This window comes from Zosterops lateralis, assembly GCF_965231275.1.
Source record: "Zosterops lateralis genome assembly, chromosome: 3".
In the NCBI taxonomy this organism is placed as follows: domain Eukaryota; kingdom Metazoa; phylum Chordata; class Aves; order Passeriformes; family Zosteropidae; genus Zosterops; species Zosterops lateralis.
The window spans coordinates 3,809,701-3,823,792 of record NC_139764.1 but is presented as its reverse complement, the minus strand read 5'-3'; the positions used below and the strand labels follow the sequence as shown (position 1 = coordinate 3,823,792).

Sequence of the window (14,092 nt, the reverse complement as noted above, 5' to 3'; positions counted from 1 at the left end):
TTTTCCTCACAGCAGTGCTAAGTAGCTGTTTCAGGGTTGAATTTTTTTTTCTCTGCATGTATTTTCTTCCTGCATTCAGCTTTGCAAAGGTAGTAAAGGCAGAATGGTAAATATGAGAAATGCAAATATGGTAGTAAAAAGCTCTGCTTAATCGCTGCTTGTAAAACATCTTATTTTATAGGATATGTGAGCCCTAAGAAGCAAAACATCACAAGTTTTAAACAATGTTACTTGATTTAGGAGTGGTTTGCAAGGAGCTGAAAGAGTGGAATGATTTTCATGTAAACTTTTAAAGAAAAAAAAAAACAAAAACACAAGGCTGAGAAGCAGTTTTTCCTACTGAAGAAGTTACAGAAAATACAAAAGTGAGACACCTGGGCAGTATGATACTATTTGTACAAAGTATATATTTTCCAGCTGACTATCAGGAAAGATGCAAATCCTCTTTATAAGTCAAAAAACATTCCTCAGATAACAGTTTGGAAAATCAGAAAATTAAGAAGTTGAACAAAAACCACCAATAAAACCTTTTTTTTAAAGTGGAGTTGCATGTGCAAATGTACCAACATTATTTCATTTTTTTACCATTCTCTTTAAATGTCATTAATGAAATCTTTATCTGTTTATGTTTTTGCATTATAGATCAGAATATGGCTACACATCCCTGCTGTCATGCAGCACATTATACCCTTTAGGACTTATGTTATCAGGTAAATTATTATTTTAAGAATTTTTCTTGTGGGACTTTTTGACAGCACCTATTTCTACTTGCAGCTGATACTTTCAATTGTACAGGTTGTAGCTCTGCCTATCATTTCAATAAGGAGGGTGAAGGTAATGTTTAGAGTTAGTTGGCGCAGCTCCTTGCATCTGATTTCAGTATCAATCACATCTTGTTAAGAACATGGTGAGTGTGACATCCCATTCTGACATGTTGGGTCAGGTCCAGTTGTACTCCAGTCTCCCTCACTGTTGTATCTTCATAAAACTGTGCATCAAGTTTGCAGTGAGGTGCTGTGAGTAGAAGAGCAATCTGCAGTCACTGAGATCTCAGAGCCTGAGTTTGAACACAGCTTCACATTCTGATGTTCTGTATTTCCAGCTGGCAGGAATTGAAGTGTGATCAAAAGTCTACTCGCACTTTTATGTAGCTAAATATATCCAGTCCCAAAGATTTTCTTTATATCAAGCTGTCTGTCATACAGTGAAAATAACACTTTCAAATTGAAGTACTTGTAAGGGTATTTAATTATACAAGCAATTTGTTTTTATTGGCTTTCTCAGGACAATAGAAACAGTTCAGTGAGCTGCTGGTGAAATTATCTCTGTGTGTGTATCTGCCTGGAGGTGGAGGGGTGTGGTCACAGCTAATTCCCTTCCAGTGGCCCAGCATTAAATTTTCCTGGTGCGGGCCACTGCTTTTGGATAGACCCACAGCTCCTCCAAGGCTCTGGGTTTCCTCTGACTGTCATATTAGAAATGTGCTTATACTTCTCATAGCAAAAAATGGGCCTTTACACATTATTCTGTCTTAACTATACCAGTATAAAATAATGCTCAACAAAAATAATTTCATTGGCAACAAGCAGGTTCCCTGAACAATGAGAGTGGGAATTGTTTTGTATTTTAAAATGCTCTGGTTTTCTGTTGACTGTAAAAATGTAAGTACTGACTTGGCTGTCAATGTATTTTGCTGTACTGTGGTTTCTACTAAAATGATACCAGTGGAGAGAAGAGCATTTTGATCTTTTATTAAAACACATCACTCTTGAGTTACAGTACAGCCATGTGCACTCCTTTAATGCTGATGTACTATCTTTTAAATCTTCCAAAGGTAATTATTAATCATGAGGCAGTCAAGAGAGGGCAGGCAGAGAATTTTCATGTGCTTGTCTCTGTACAAATTCCATTAATGGTTGTTGGTGTACCTGGGAATTCAGTCATGAGCCTTCCCTGTCTTCTTGCAGCCTATGGAAATGAAAAAGAGCGTCGAGGGATCAGCAATTAAATTTAGGCTGATAATAAGGAACTACTTGGGGAAGACAGAATAACACATCTGTAGTTTTTGCTGCTAATCCTTGCTTGTCATCATGTAATGCTTAAAACTTTTCTATTTTATAACTATAGGTGCAGCTGGGATCACTGGAATGTACAGAAGATTTTTTTTTTTGTGTTCTCCTGTCTTCCTCTTTATCCATTAGAATATTTGATTTGAAATGTGATTTGTCAGCAACTTCTTGCCATAAATAATGCCCTTGATGTCTGTTTGTAGAATTTACAGTAGGCTCACATCAAGCAGAAAGGTAATATTGGCACAGGATACATCTATGGAAAAGCCAGCTTAGAGCAGGAAGGTGATGTTCCCCCAGTTTTTATTTTTCACAGCTGAATCCTGATGGAATTTGAGATTTCTTAATGTTAGGAAATCCAGAGTTTTTTTAGTGAAGATTCAGTTACGGAGTGGGACTGGAGCTTGGAGGCCTTACGGCAAAAATAACCTCAAGTGCTGTACCTTTATGTGGGACAGAAGTGAACACAGATGCCTCCAGGGAAAGATGACTTTCTGAATAGATACAGCTCACCCCACGTGGTTGTCAAACTTACAGATCTTGGCCTAGCAGCTTGGGTCTCTGGGTCTCCATTTGCCTTTACTTCAAGAAAAAGACATAAGGGGACATAATCCTGGGCACAGCACCTTTTAAAGAAATCCTGCAGAGCTTCTGCTGCCCTGCAAGCTACAAGGGTTTGGAGAGGACTGTAGTCTAGAAGGAGCTCCTGGGGCTGCAATTGCTGCTCCTGTGGATTCCTTGCAGGAAGTGCATTTTGCAGGGATGACCAGCAAGAGAAATCACCTAACTGGCATCTCAGCAGCACTTTTTATCAGCTGAGGTTACCCTTTATGTTATGATTATTTTTACAAGGAGGGGATGAGGGAAACAGCGAAGTGTGTATTTGTAGAGAGGAGACCACTGCTCGAATTCCCAGAGATCATGGACACAATCCTGTCATTATTGCTGCTACTAGAAAAAGAGGAATAAATGTTATTTTCTGCCTGGCCAGTGGAGCACAGGCATCCACATCTTGCCTCTGAAGGGCCTGTGTTTTTAAGAAGTTTAGGAAAGAAATAAAGGATTATATTAAAAATTACATTAAATAAAATTTACATCGAAAGAAGTAAGGAAACAAAGTGATTTTGACCTCTTCCAGAGGAAGCTCTTACTGATGCTAATATGTTAGAGTTCTGCATTTAAAATTGTAAAATTATCATTAAAGAAGACTTCCAAAAGTGACTCAAGAAAATAAGTCCATACTTACTACAGTTATAAAAGAGGATGAGTTGATGATGTCTCTTTATAAACAAAGACATTGGTTCCATCTGTCTTCTGCCTCCAGATCAGAGATGAGAGATGCTCTGTAGGGTTTCCAGATCCTGAATATCTCTGGGGTGCAGGAGCTCTCAGTAGTGGTGTCTTGAGGACAGTGTTGTTTTAGTGGTGAGACTGCTGATTAAAAGTGCCATGGGGAGTTCTGTCCTGTAGAAAGTGCAGCAGTAGCGCTGACCAGGAGCATATTTTGTTCCACCCCTTTTCTGCTCCCATCCCTATCTCCCTGTTTCCTGCTTGAAGATGGATCTGGAGACATTTTTTGTGAAGGATTCCTGTCTCTATCCCAGTTAGGCACCAACAGAACAATCTGTGCTGGAGCTCAGTGAGAGGAAATTCCAAGTGGCAGTGGCTCCTGGGTGGCTGTGGCATGGGGCACACACAGCACTGCTAAATGCAGAGGAAATGGAAGCTCCAAACAATTCTGATCCATGATGTTTCCCATAGAAAATGCAGCTGAAAGAATTCAAATTACTCTTCTGTTAAAAAATATTCATCTTAAGAAGAGGTTTATGGGAGTACCCAAAACCACTCCTTGCTCCTACATGTCATGACAACCTCTTGTAATGAGCCTTGAAGGTTTTAATCACAAAATATATTTGCCTCCTCAAAAAAATCTGAAATTTTAAAGTACAAAAAGTAGATAAGTCAGAAGACAATAAGCAGACACTTCAGGAGAACTGACTCATTCTGCTGGATGCCCTTTAGCAGCTGTGGTCCAAAGGAGTCAGATGAAGGGAAAAATAGATGACTTCACAGCTGAGTAGCTGAAGTCCTGAAGCATAAGATGTGATTGTAAGCATTACATTAGCAGGGAACTGTGTGTTTAAAACTGAACTCTCTCTGTCCCCAAATACAGCAAAGTGAAATAATTTAAGTGGGTTAAAACCGATATTTAAAAAAATTAAATGTAGATACTGTATATTAATTGATAAGTATGCCAGGCTGGCAGGACGGGTCCTGTAATATATGGAGTATCCTTTCTGCAGATGTATAAAAAAGTTGTTTTAGTCTGAAAGTCTCATTTAGGCAGAAACTCCAGATTAAAGAGATTACACAGGTCCTGGCATATCATTCATCTCTTCCTGGAAGACTTAATGCTCATCAGACTCAAAAAGATAAAAATGTAGGAATTAAAAAAATAATGAAGGACAGAATGGAAGCTATTATTAAGCCATTATATGAGTCACTCACACATTGACATTTCTATACTGTCTATACAGTTCTGATCCTTCCATCCTGCAGATAATAACAGAACTACCTCGGTGGTAGGAAGGGTGACAAAGAAGGTGGCAATAAAAATTTACATTGAGAGGAGGGGAGTCTAGGAGGTTTTTTTTTTGACAGCGTAATTCATATCATGTATGAATGATATGAAGATAACAAGTAGGAAATGGTAATTCACACGTTTTTAAAAACAAGGAATAGAGAACGTGCCCCCCAGTTGTCAGGTTGCAGATGGAAGAAGTGAAAGGAATTTGTTTTTCACTCAAGCATAATTGTCAAACTGACTGGCACAGATTAATGAGAAAGCCAAAAGTATAAATAGAAAGAGAGAAATGAATTCACAGTGGTAGATAATTTAATCCAGTTTTTTATACATGGGATAAATCTTTAATCTGCTCTTAGAGTGGCTATTTTGGGTTAAATAGAACTTTGCCTTGCTCCACTGTTCTTAGGTGAAGCAGTGCCGCAAATTTACAGGTAGTCAGTGTAGGAGAAGATATGAGTTAATTGCCAGTGCTAGGTAATGATCTCTTTTTTTATTAATAGTAATTTTATGCCTCTAGAAATATAAAATGTTACTGATGCAGACAGGTTTAGACCATTCTATCTTTCCACAATAAAAAAGGAGGTGTGACCTACTCTGCAAGTTTCTGTGGTTTTAATCTTCATAGTAACGATATGATCATGTTTGATTTATGACCAGTGTAGTAGTGCCAATAAATTTTCTAGTGTTGGCTGCAGTTACACTTCTGAAGAGAAGTTTGCCATCTTCTGCTTCTTTTTAGGTTAGACAACCTTGTTGTGTTAAAAACTGTGTGGTAACAAGTGCTCTGTAGCTTTCTTTAGGGCCTTGGCAAAACAGAATATACTGTTCAATGAAAGTGCACCTACAGCATAGTTTCACTTATTATAAAGCACAATTTTTTTTGAAGACACACTCAGTATTATAATATAGAAAATATGACACAATTCTGATTCGGGTTCAAAATGTGGATGTAATGTGAATTGTATAAAAGTATGTATGTTTGGACTGATAATGTTGCATTAAAATAAGAAATGTTCTATTTTATAAACTATATTAATGTAGTTACTTCACCAGACTTTGTAGTCTGAGGAAGATTTCAGGTCCAATTCCTGTTACAGAAATGGAGTGAAGCCACTAAAGCTTCCTTCCCTTGTATATATAGGTGTGTCCATCCCCCTGCTCAGTGCACGCACACACTCATCTGTCCTTTGTAAAATGAGAGAGTTCATGTGATGTGTTTGGACGTGTCTGAAATTTCTAGAAATGCTTCATCAAACTGTTGAGTCTGACTTGATGGGAATTATGGACGCAGAAAAGCTCTGGGAACCAGGCCTGATGAGAGTTTACATATTAAAAATGGGGAGATGAAAATTGGTCTGATATTGCTGAGAATCATAAGGTTGGAAAACACCCCTAAGGTGGAGTCCAGCCTTTAACCCAGCACTGCCATGTTCACCACTAAACCATGTCCCCAAGTGCCACTTCTGCCCTTTTTTTGAACACTTCCAGGGACAGCAATTCCAAAATTGGGTGTGGGAGATAATTATGGCCTCCGTTCTTTTATTCACTGCCTCTCCCATAAAATAAACCCTCAATATTTAACTTGCTGTTGGCACAGCTGGACAGAGGTGCTGGATGTCCCTTTGTCACTAGGGAGGACATACATGGCTGCTGGCTGGAACACAAGCACTGTCATCACTATTTGCTGATGACAAATCGCCTCATTTGCTAATCACAAATGATCGTTTGGTAACACAGGCCGGGACATTTAACTGCTCTCACCCATCTGCAGGTTAAAGGCAGGTCACTGGGTCTGCTTTGCTGCTGAACTTGTTAAATCAATGTTCCCTTTCCATCCCTACTTTACTTCTGGTTAGAGCTCATAGCACAGAAGGAAGGTTTTCTTGCCAGGATTTGATTTCCAGAGCTCCACAGGAGAAGACAAATTTCACAACAAAGAACAGGGAAGGATCTGATTGCCTTGGCCTGGAATGGTCCTTCTTTTGTCCTGCTGTTACTGTGCTGTGATTCCTGTCATACATCTCCAGTCTCTGGGACTATTTGCACTGAAGTCTCTTTTCTCTGTTTGACAGTGTGAAGTATCATTTAAGTGTGTTTATTTTAAGGCCTCTACACAAGAGCTGTGAAAAAGAACCATCATCTAAATAAAAATCAGGGCCTGTAGTTTTGATTTTGAAAAAAAATGTCCTGATGTTTATATGATGTAAATGTAAAGGAATGGTGCATAAATCTGGTAAAGTGTAGTTTAATAGCTGGTGTGTTTTTTAAAACATTCATGCATCTATTTGGCCGGTCTCCAAGGACAGATCCAGGCTTAGGCTGTCAAACAAATGGATTTTTAACACTTTTCTGTGTAGTTAAATCTAGTTTGGATGTAGCTGAAACTTCAAAATGCTGAAGTACAGCAGAAAAAATTAATTATGCTAACTTTGTATGCATGTACCTTTCACTGTGCCATCCTTAATGGCATCAAAATAAGCTCAGGAAAGCTTGTTTCTAAACATTTTTCTGTTACACATTCTGTTAGAAGAAATTCTCAGTTGTGTTGGTGTTTCGTATGTGAACTTCCCAGGCATTTCACTACATATTTTCTGTGTATTGGTCTTGCTTAGGTAAGACTGAGGTTCCACCAGGTTCTGTACATTAGTTTTTGTAAGTAATTCTTTATTATGCCTTCCATTTGCAGAGAATATTTGTATTGCAGTCATTGTGCTGGATTAGACAACTGCAAGAGAAAGGACTTAAGCTGTTCAAGATTCTTTAGCGATTTATTTACTTTTATAAATATTATACATAATTCTGGTTTTCCTTGGTGTTTTTTATTAATTTTTGCCAACTTTTAATAGTGGTCATCTTAGAGTTACTGGAAATACATCTTAGCTATAATCAAGATGGCTCCAGGAATATTTTAGTTTGAATCATACCCTTTTTGTTTTTTCTTGCATTTGTAATTTCTCCCAGGTATTTATGTAAACTTTCAGACCAGGAGCTGCGGCAGAGCACGGCCCGGAACATGGCAGATTTAATGTGGAGCACAGTGAAAGAACCCTTGGATACAGCCTTGTGTTTTGATAAAGAAAGTCTTGATCTTGCATTCAAATACTTCATGTCACCAACTCTGACAATGAGATTGGCTGGGCTGAGCCAAATAACAGTAAGAACTTTTTGACAATATAAATTATATTTGCAAAAAAAGTTTCTTGTGCTTTATGATTCACAGGCTTATTTGGGGGGCTTTTTTAATGTGTGAGAGCAGCAGGATCCTCTTACATGCAGCCTTAGGAAATAACAGGCGTGATGGGGAGGGTAGGGTTTACTGGGAGCTGAGTCCAAGTGGTGGCTGTGTGCTGCACTATATGGAACTGGCTCATGTTACCTGAACAATTCCCCCTTAGAACTGTGTTTTGTGACAGCTGTGTTGAAATGGAGCCCCTTGCCACAGCAGTATTTGTTGTTGAGAAAGGCTTTCAATCTGTTTGTGTTTTTACCTTTGCAGTATCTTGACCCTGCTGCATTTAGCTGCTGCTTTGTATTGCACAAGCCTTGTTTTCTGTTTGTTTGTACAGTCAGTTGAGAAGAGCCAGCATTTCTGCATTAATTAGCAGAAGGCTGAATTGAAGAGCTGAATACGTACAGCATCAAATAGAAAACAATTAAAACTAAAAAAATCCCCATCTTGCCCTTTCCCATGGAAATACTCTATGTTGCACCAAGGATACATTGGGCACTCTTCATTTGTCATTGTTGCCTACAATGATAGACAAACCTTCCTACAGGAGAGCAAAAATGAAGTTTTTTATCCATTCTAAACATGTTTGGCCTTCTCTCTTCTGAGGATGTGGTGTCACTGAGTACAAGTTTACTTAACTTGATTTTGCTTCTCACTGGAGTTCTAGATAGAATTATTTGCAGTTTAATAAATGGCAATTTTAAAAGATGTGTAAGTACTTTTAATCAGATTATTGCTGGCTTTTAACCAAAGTAAATATTTATTTACATACAGGTAACTTACTACATTGTAAAAACAGACTGGGAACTACATCCACGCAGTATAATTGATCTTAAAATCTATTTCCACTTTTGCATAGTTACAATTACATTAGATTTTGGTTCCTATAAATCCTTTCCTTTGGTTTATACAGTTCTCCTTGTTCAACTACCAGTGTGTGGCTTTTTGTGTATCCTTGCCAAAACAAAGTCTGAAAATAAGAATTAATCAGCTGCTTTATTTTTTCAGGCATCTAGCTCATTTAAGGGAGTGTGAAGTTGTGTTAAGTAGTTATATGTTTTCACCTGTTGTGATTAATAAATATTGCTGTAAAAATGAGAGTTTTTAAAGAACAGACTTGTATTACAAGAAAAATTTTACAGTATTTTTAGACTAAAGCCAATAGTTTTCAGCTTAAAAGTGGAATATTGTAAGCTAATTGTATGCTAAGGAGTTACTGAGTCTGTCTTTTGTTTTATGTAAATAGCCTTTAAAACTGCTCTGGAACAGACATTGAAATCATATTTTATTTTTGTTGTTACCTTGTTTCTCTTCCATTTCATCTCTCAGTCACCTGTTAAGATGGTACAGCTCCAAAATACCTTCTCCATCTCCTGTCCCCTCACAAATAGAATTTTATTTTCCTGTCCTTTGGTGCCTGGGTCTGGAGATGAGCCCAGGGAGATGCTTTTTAGTGCTCAGCTTTCTTTGCTGAAGCCTTTCTACCTTTGTGTCCTACATAAATGACACTTTTGTGTTGCATCAGTTGAGTGTCTTGGCACAAGTGCCTTCGGTTTCTTACCGTGTTTCATAGATGGTAAAAAATAAAAAGATTTTATTCCTCTGGTGTTCAAGGAAACAAAACTTGAAGTGAAAAACCTGTTAAGAGGTGAGGCAGAGCAAGCTGTTGCAACGCTGTTCTGTGTGTGCTTTGTCTTGTGCTGCTGTAGCAGAATTCTAAGGGTTTAGTTGAAGTTATTGTAAAAATGGTTTGCAAATCCCAGTATGAAAAAGCAGCCTTTGGAGAAGGATTTGGTATGGGAAGTGTTGATCAATGGAGGCCCTAGATTTAAAATAGGTGATAGGAGCAGCTCAAGACTCAGTCACTCTTTGAGCCCTTTCAAAATACTTTCATTTGGAGGTGAATCTTAAGAAAAATCATTGAGCTTCCATTGTGTTGTCTGACCCAGCTCTAATTTCCACTCCTAAATACATTTCATTTGATATGTTGTATTAGTAACCAATCTATTAATGATTGTGTAGTCAAGCTCTCGTGTCTCACCAATTTCATGTTTTCCATTTTGTTTTTTGAAAACTGTTTTTTCCCCTGAAAATTGTTGAGATTGGACACAAATAACTGTGTAAAGGTTTGAGAAGATTAGTAAATTCACCTGAATTGTATAGTGTATGTACTAGATTTGTTTCAAGAGAGTAAATATTTTGACAAAACTCTGCAACAAGTTTAATTTTAACTTCAAAAATTGACATTACTGTGCCTTTAATTATTTTTTAAATAAGATGCCAAAAAAGTTATATTACGTAATTTAAAATTATTTTTAAAATGTTATGTGCATGTAAAGAATTGGATACAGAGCCATCAATGCTGAGCAAAGAAGTGGAAAAGAGATGTAAAACTTTGAACAGGTTTTTTTTTTTCTCTGTAATGTCTTTAACTTATGAGCATGGACATGTTTGAAATCTTCATTTCCTGTAAAAACACATGGTTTTCGTATTTTCCTAAACAACTTACTTAAAAACATATAAAGTCCTAAAAATTCACTTAATGTCATTAATAGTATTAATGTCATTAATACTATTTTGAAATATAAGAAAACTGCCTCACCAAGTATTTGAATAAAATTGTAATTTTTTGCTTCCTTTTTCTAACTATAGAATCAACTTCATACCTTCAATGATGTGTGTAATAATGAGTCATTAGTTTCAGACACAGAAACGTAAGTAGGAACCTTATTCTGAATACTTGAAGTGTTTTATATGACTGCAATTCTCTGTTGTTGCTATGGATTATCCACAGTGGGGGAGCAGTGATAATCTGAGATATTTATTAGAAGTATTCTAATCAGGAGCTTAATAAATGGTTTTAAATGGTAACTGTAAAATATTTCTAAGTGTTCCTGGATTTTATTTTTCTGTATTAAAATCTAGAATCAAGGTAAGCTTTAGAAAAAAAGTAGATACTGAAATAATAAATACCTCTAATGGCCCATTATTTCCATGGTGATATGTAAATAAGAACCAGCTAGTTCATATCCAATTCATATCATTTTTGCCATCTTCTCATTTCTCTGGATTATTTGTTTAACCAAGTCTTGTATTGCCATCACTGGCTCCCAACCTTGTTAAGTTTTCCACCCAGTTTGTGAGGCAATGCTGTTGCTGTTTGTTTTTGTTTTTTTTTTCAGAGACCTTATTTGTATAACTCAGGTGTGTTGAACAATTTTAAGGGGGCTCACATAAATCTTGAGGGAAGTTCACCTGTGGGATTGTATTCCAGCCAGGAAATGTATTTCCTCACTTTTGTAGTAACTCTAAATTTAACAGTAGAACTGTCAAGAATTTAAATTAGAAATACATATTTTGATAGTTAAAATAAGTGTTCTTGTTATTGGGCAGAATGTGTAAATTCTAGAATGTCACTCATACTTTTGAAGTTTTTCTTAGGGAGTGATGTACTCTGTTTATGTTGGGGGCCCAGTTCTTTAGGAATGGGAGGTCTCTCACAACTGCAGTGTCTTGTTTTGTCTGGATACTTTTATTACAAATTTCATTTTAACACTTTTTGAAATCTACCTTCAGTCATGACCAGAATTCTGGAGATTGCATGTAAAAAGTACCTTAGATGTTTGAAGAGAAATTTCTGGGAATGTGTTGCTGTTTTAAACATAAAGAACCAGAATTTAGGGCACTTTTGCTTCCATGGAGATGCGGAAATACTTTGCGAATAAGAAATAAATAGTAAATACTGCAGGAGGGGAACATGTTGGGAATGGGAGGTCAGCTGGGATGTTTCTTATGTGCTCCCAGTTCATGGTGTGTTGTTACAAACCTCAGATTTATCCAGTTCTTCTCCTTCCCTCACACTGAAAAATCTGAAACAGAGGTGGTTTTTAGGTCGTAGTAACATTAACAAGTGATTGCGCCAGTTAAACCTAATACAAAGCTCTTTGATTTTCTATGTCAAATGTAAAAAAGAGAAGTTAGGAATGTGGAAAAAGAGAAGAGTGGTTAAATTTCCCTGCAGAAAGCAGATGTACTTTGCAAGAGCATCAGAATTATTTTAAAGCTGAAGGAAATTGTCAAATTCTCCTTTGGGATATTACTTTCTTGGCAGGGGCATCTGTAAACAGGCTGTCATTTGAAAGGAATGCAGCATGAACAGAAAACCTTCTTTTCCACTTTTGTAGTATGTGATTTAAAAAAAAAAAAAAATCAAAATTCCAGTTGTTCTGCTGTTTTTACCTGAAAGTTTGGTTGCAAATCAGTATCAAGCTTTGCTGCTCATCTTGAGGTATCTTGTGGAATCACTGATGTCTTCCAGCGAAATAATCAGAAAGGGCTGGAGCAGAAGGATGGGGAAAATGTCTCACTTCTCCAGTTAGTTCAGTACAAAGCTTCCCTCTCATTACAGGCTTTGCTCATGAGAAATTTTTGGATGAAAAGACACTTAGGGAGTTGGCAGCTACTGAATGAGCAGCAAAAGGAAAACTTTTCATTCCTGTGTTCTTTCCTTAGTGGAGAAAGGAAGTCTTAAGTTGTATTTTGTACCTTTGTAGCCTCTGCAGATTTGCCAAAAGAAGATGGTTCTGCATTATGTCTGGTCATCCCCGTTACATGTTTTGACTTTTCCAGATGCATTTGGAACTGTCAACCTTTGGGATTTCTCCTTCTGTATCTTGATAAGGTGGGTTTGCGGGAGGTACCTTTAAAAAAAGAAAAAATAAATCAGCTTTCAGTTAGTCCTGGCTCTTCCTCGTTCAGAATTAATATCAGAATTTTTTAGCAAATATTTTGCCAACAGTAGCTTCCCACCTTTATCCTCAGCATTGCAGTTTTTCCATGGTAAGACAAGCTAAAGCATCTTCTGTCTATGAGAACACTGGATTTCACCAATTGCACTTGGAAGCAGCAGAGTGCTGAGACAGAGGGATCTGTTTTGTAGCTGTAGGTGATTGTGTGGCTTTTGAGATTTCATTTCCCTGTCTTCTCAAGGGTTGAGGCTCTGTGGTGACCGAGGATGTGCACGGTCCAGATGTGGGCACTGTCTCAGCCACTTAACTTCATCATACCCCTCAGAGATGGACTTTTAATTTAGCTGTTCCTGGCTCTAAAGATAGAATCAAATTCTTTGCAATCTGAGGTACTGAGGAGTGTGAAATCTACTGAAGCTAAAAATAACAAGCCTGAACAGAGGAGTCTCAGAGTCTTTGAATAAGTGATTCCTGCAACCGTTTCACTGATGTCACTTAGTGAAGAATGATGATGCTTTTCAGGAAGTGAAAGATACCCCTTTTTTGGTGTTACTTGGAGCACAGGAGGAAAAAGTGTTGGTCTTTTCTTTGGTGAGGACACTGTCAGCTTCTCAGCTTCTGGAAATAACAGGTGTAAAGAGAGATTTTGTTTTGCTCTTCACTTGGCAGGCAGCCAGGTATTTGGGTTTCAGGTTCCAGATTGACACTGAGGCAACTTCCTGACTCGTTTAAAAACCTTGATTACCCTTACTTAAAAAGCTTCCTGCAGAGCAGTTTCGGGTGTCCAAAATTCCTTTCACCCGTGGATAGAAAGAACTGGATTATTTCTTCTCCTTTCTTTCCCTCTGTGTCCTTATTTATTGAGACACTGAACTGCAAGTTCTGTGTTGCTTTTTCCCTTCACTGCAGTTTCTTACCTGACATTAACTCTTGCTTTCCCAGTTTTTATTTAAGCTTACTGACTTGAGTTTCTGGCAGCATTATTTAAACACCTCTTCTCCTCTCTCTTCCATGGATCTTTTCAGATTTTCTTTGGGGAAAAAAAAAAAAAAGTGAATTTTTTCACACAGCTCACTAATGTTTCTTTCTTGCAGTCTACACAGCAGTTAAACAAATATTCCAGATGATGTCAGAGTGGTGGTTTCAGAGCCTGCAGAGCATCAAAGAGGAAAATCAGTGCTCAGAAGCAAAATCATGTGCTTGAATGTTTGTTGGGAAGGTGCCTTCTGTATCCTCTTTGCATTTCTGATCCTAAATAGTTGAGATCAGGGTTTCACATCTGTTGTTGTGTTGTAGATCCTATTTCAGCGATGTTGTCAAGAGGTGTTAGTGTTGCAACACTACACTTGCAAGCTGCATGTTACAGAGCTGCATTTTTTCCTTGGAGCTTTTATATTCTGCTTTTTAGTGACTTTGAGGACTTGCTGTTGTCTTTCATCCAGCTCTGAGCTGATGTGTT

General features: G+C 37.5%; 1 protein-coding gene across 8 annotated transcripts in view; it reads left to right on the top strand.

The window, feature by feature from the left end:
- The window catches only part of USP34 (ubiquitin specific peptidase 34), a 110,190-nt gene that overhangs the window by 30,045 nt on the left and 66,053 nt on the right, over positions 1 to 14,092 (top strand). For 7 of the 8 annotated variants that reach the window (XM_083856329.1, XM_083856333.1, XM_083856330.1 and 4 more), the window contains exons 6-8: positions 643 to 710; positions 7,618 to 7,810; positions 10,538 to 10,599. In XM_083856329.1, coding sequence (XP_083712455.1) covers positions 643 to 710; positions 7,618 to 7,810; positions 10,538 to 10,599 — 323 coding nt within the window. Of the gene's footprint in view, positions 1 to 642; positions 711 to 7,617; positions 7,811 to 10,537; positions 10,600 to 12,438; positions 12,567 to 14,092 lie in introns of those variants that run through there. The other variant, XM_083856335.1, reaches the window with a different exon arrangement.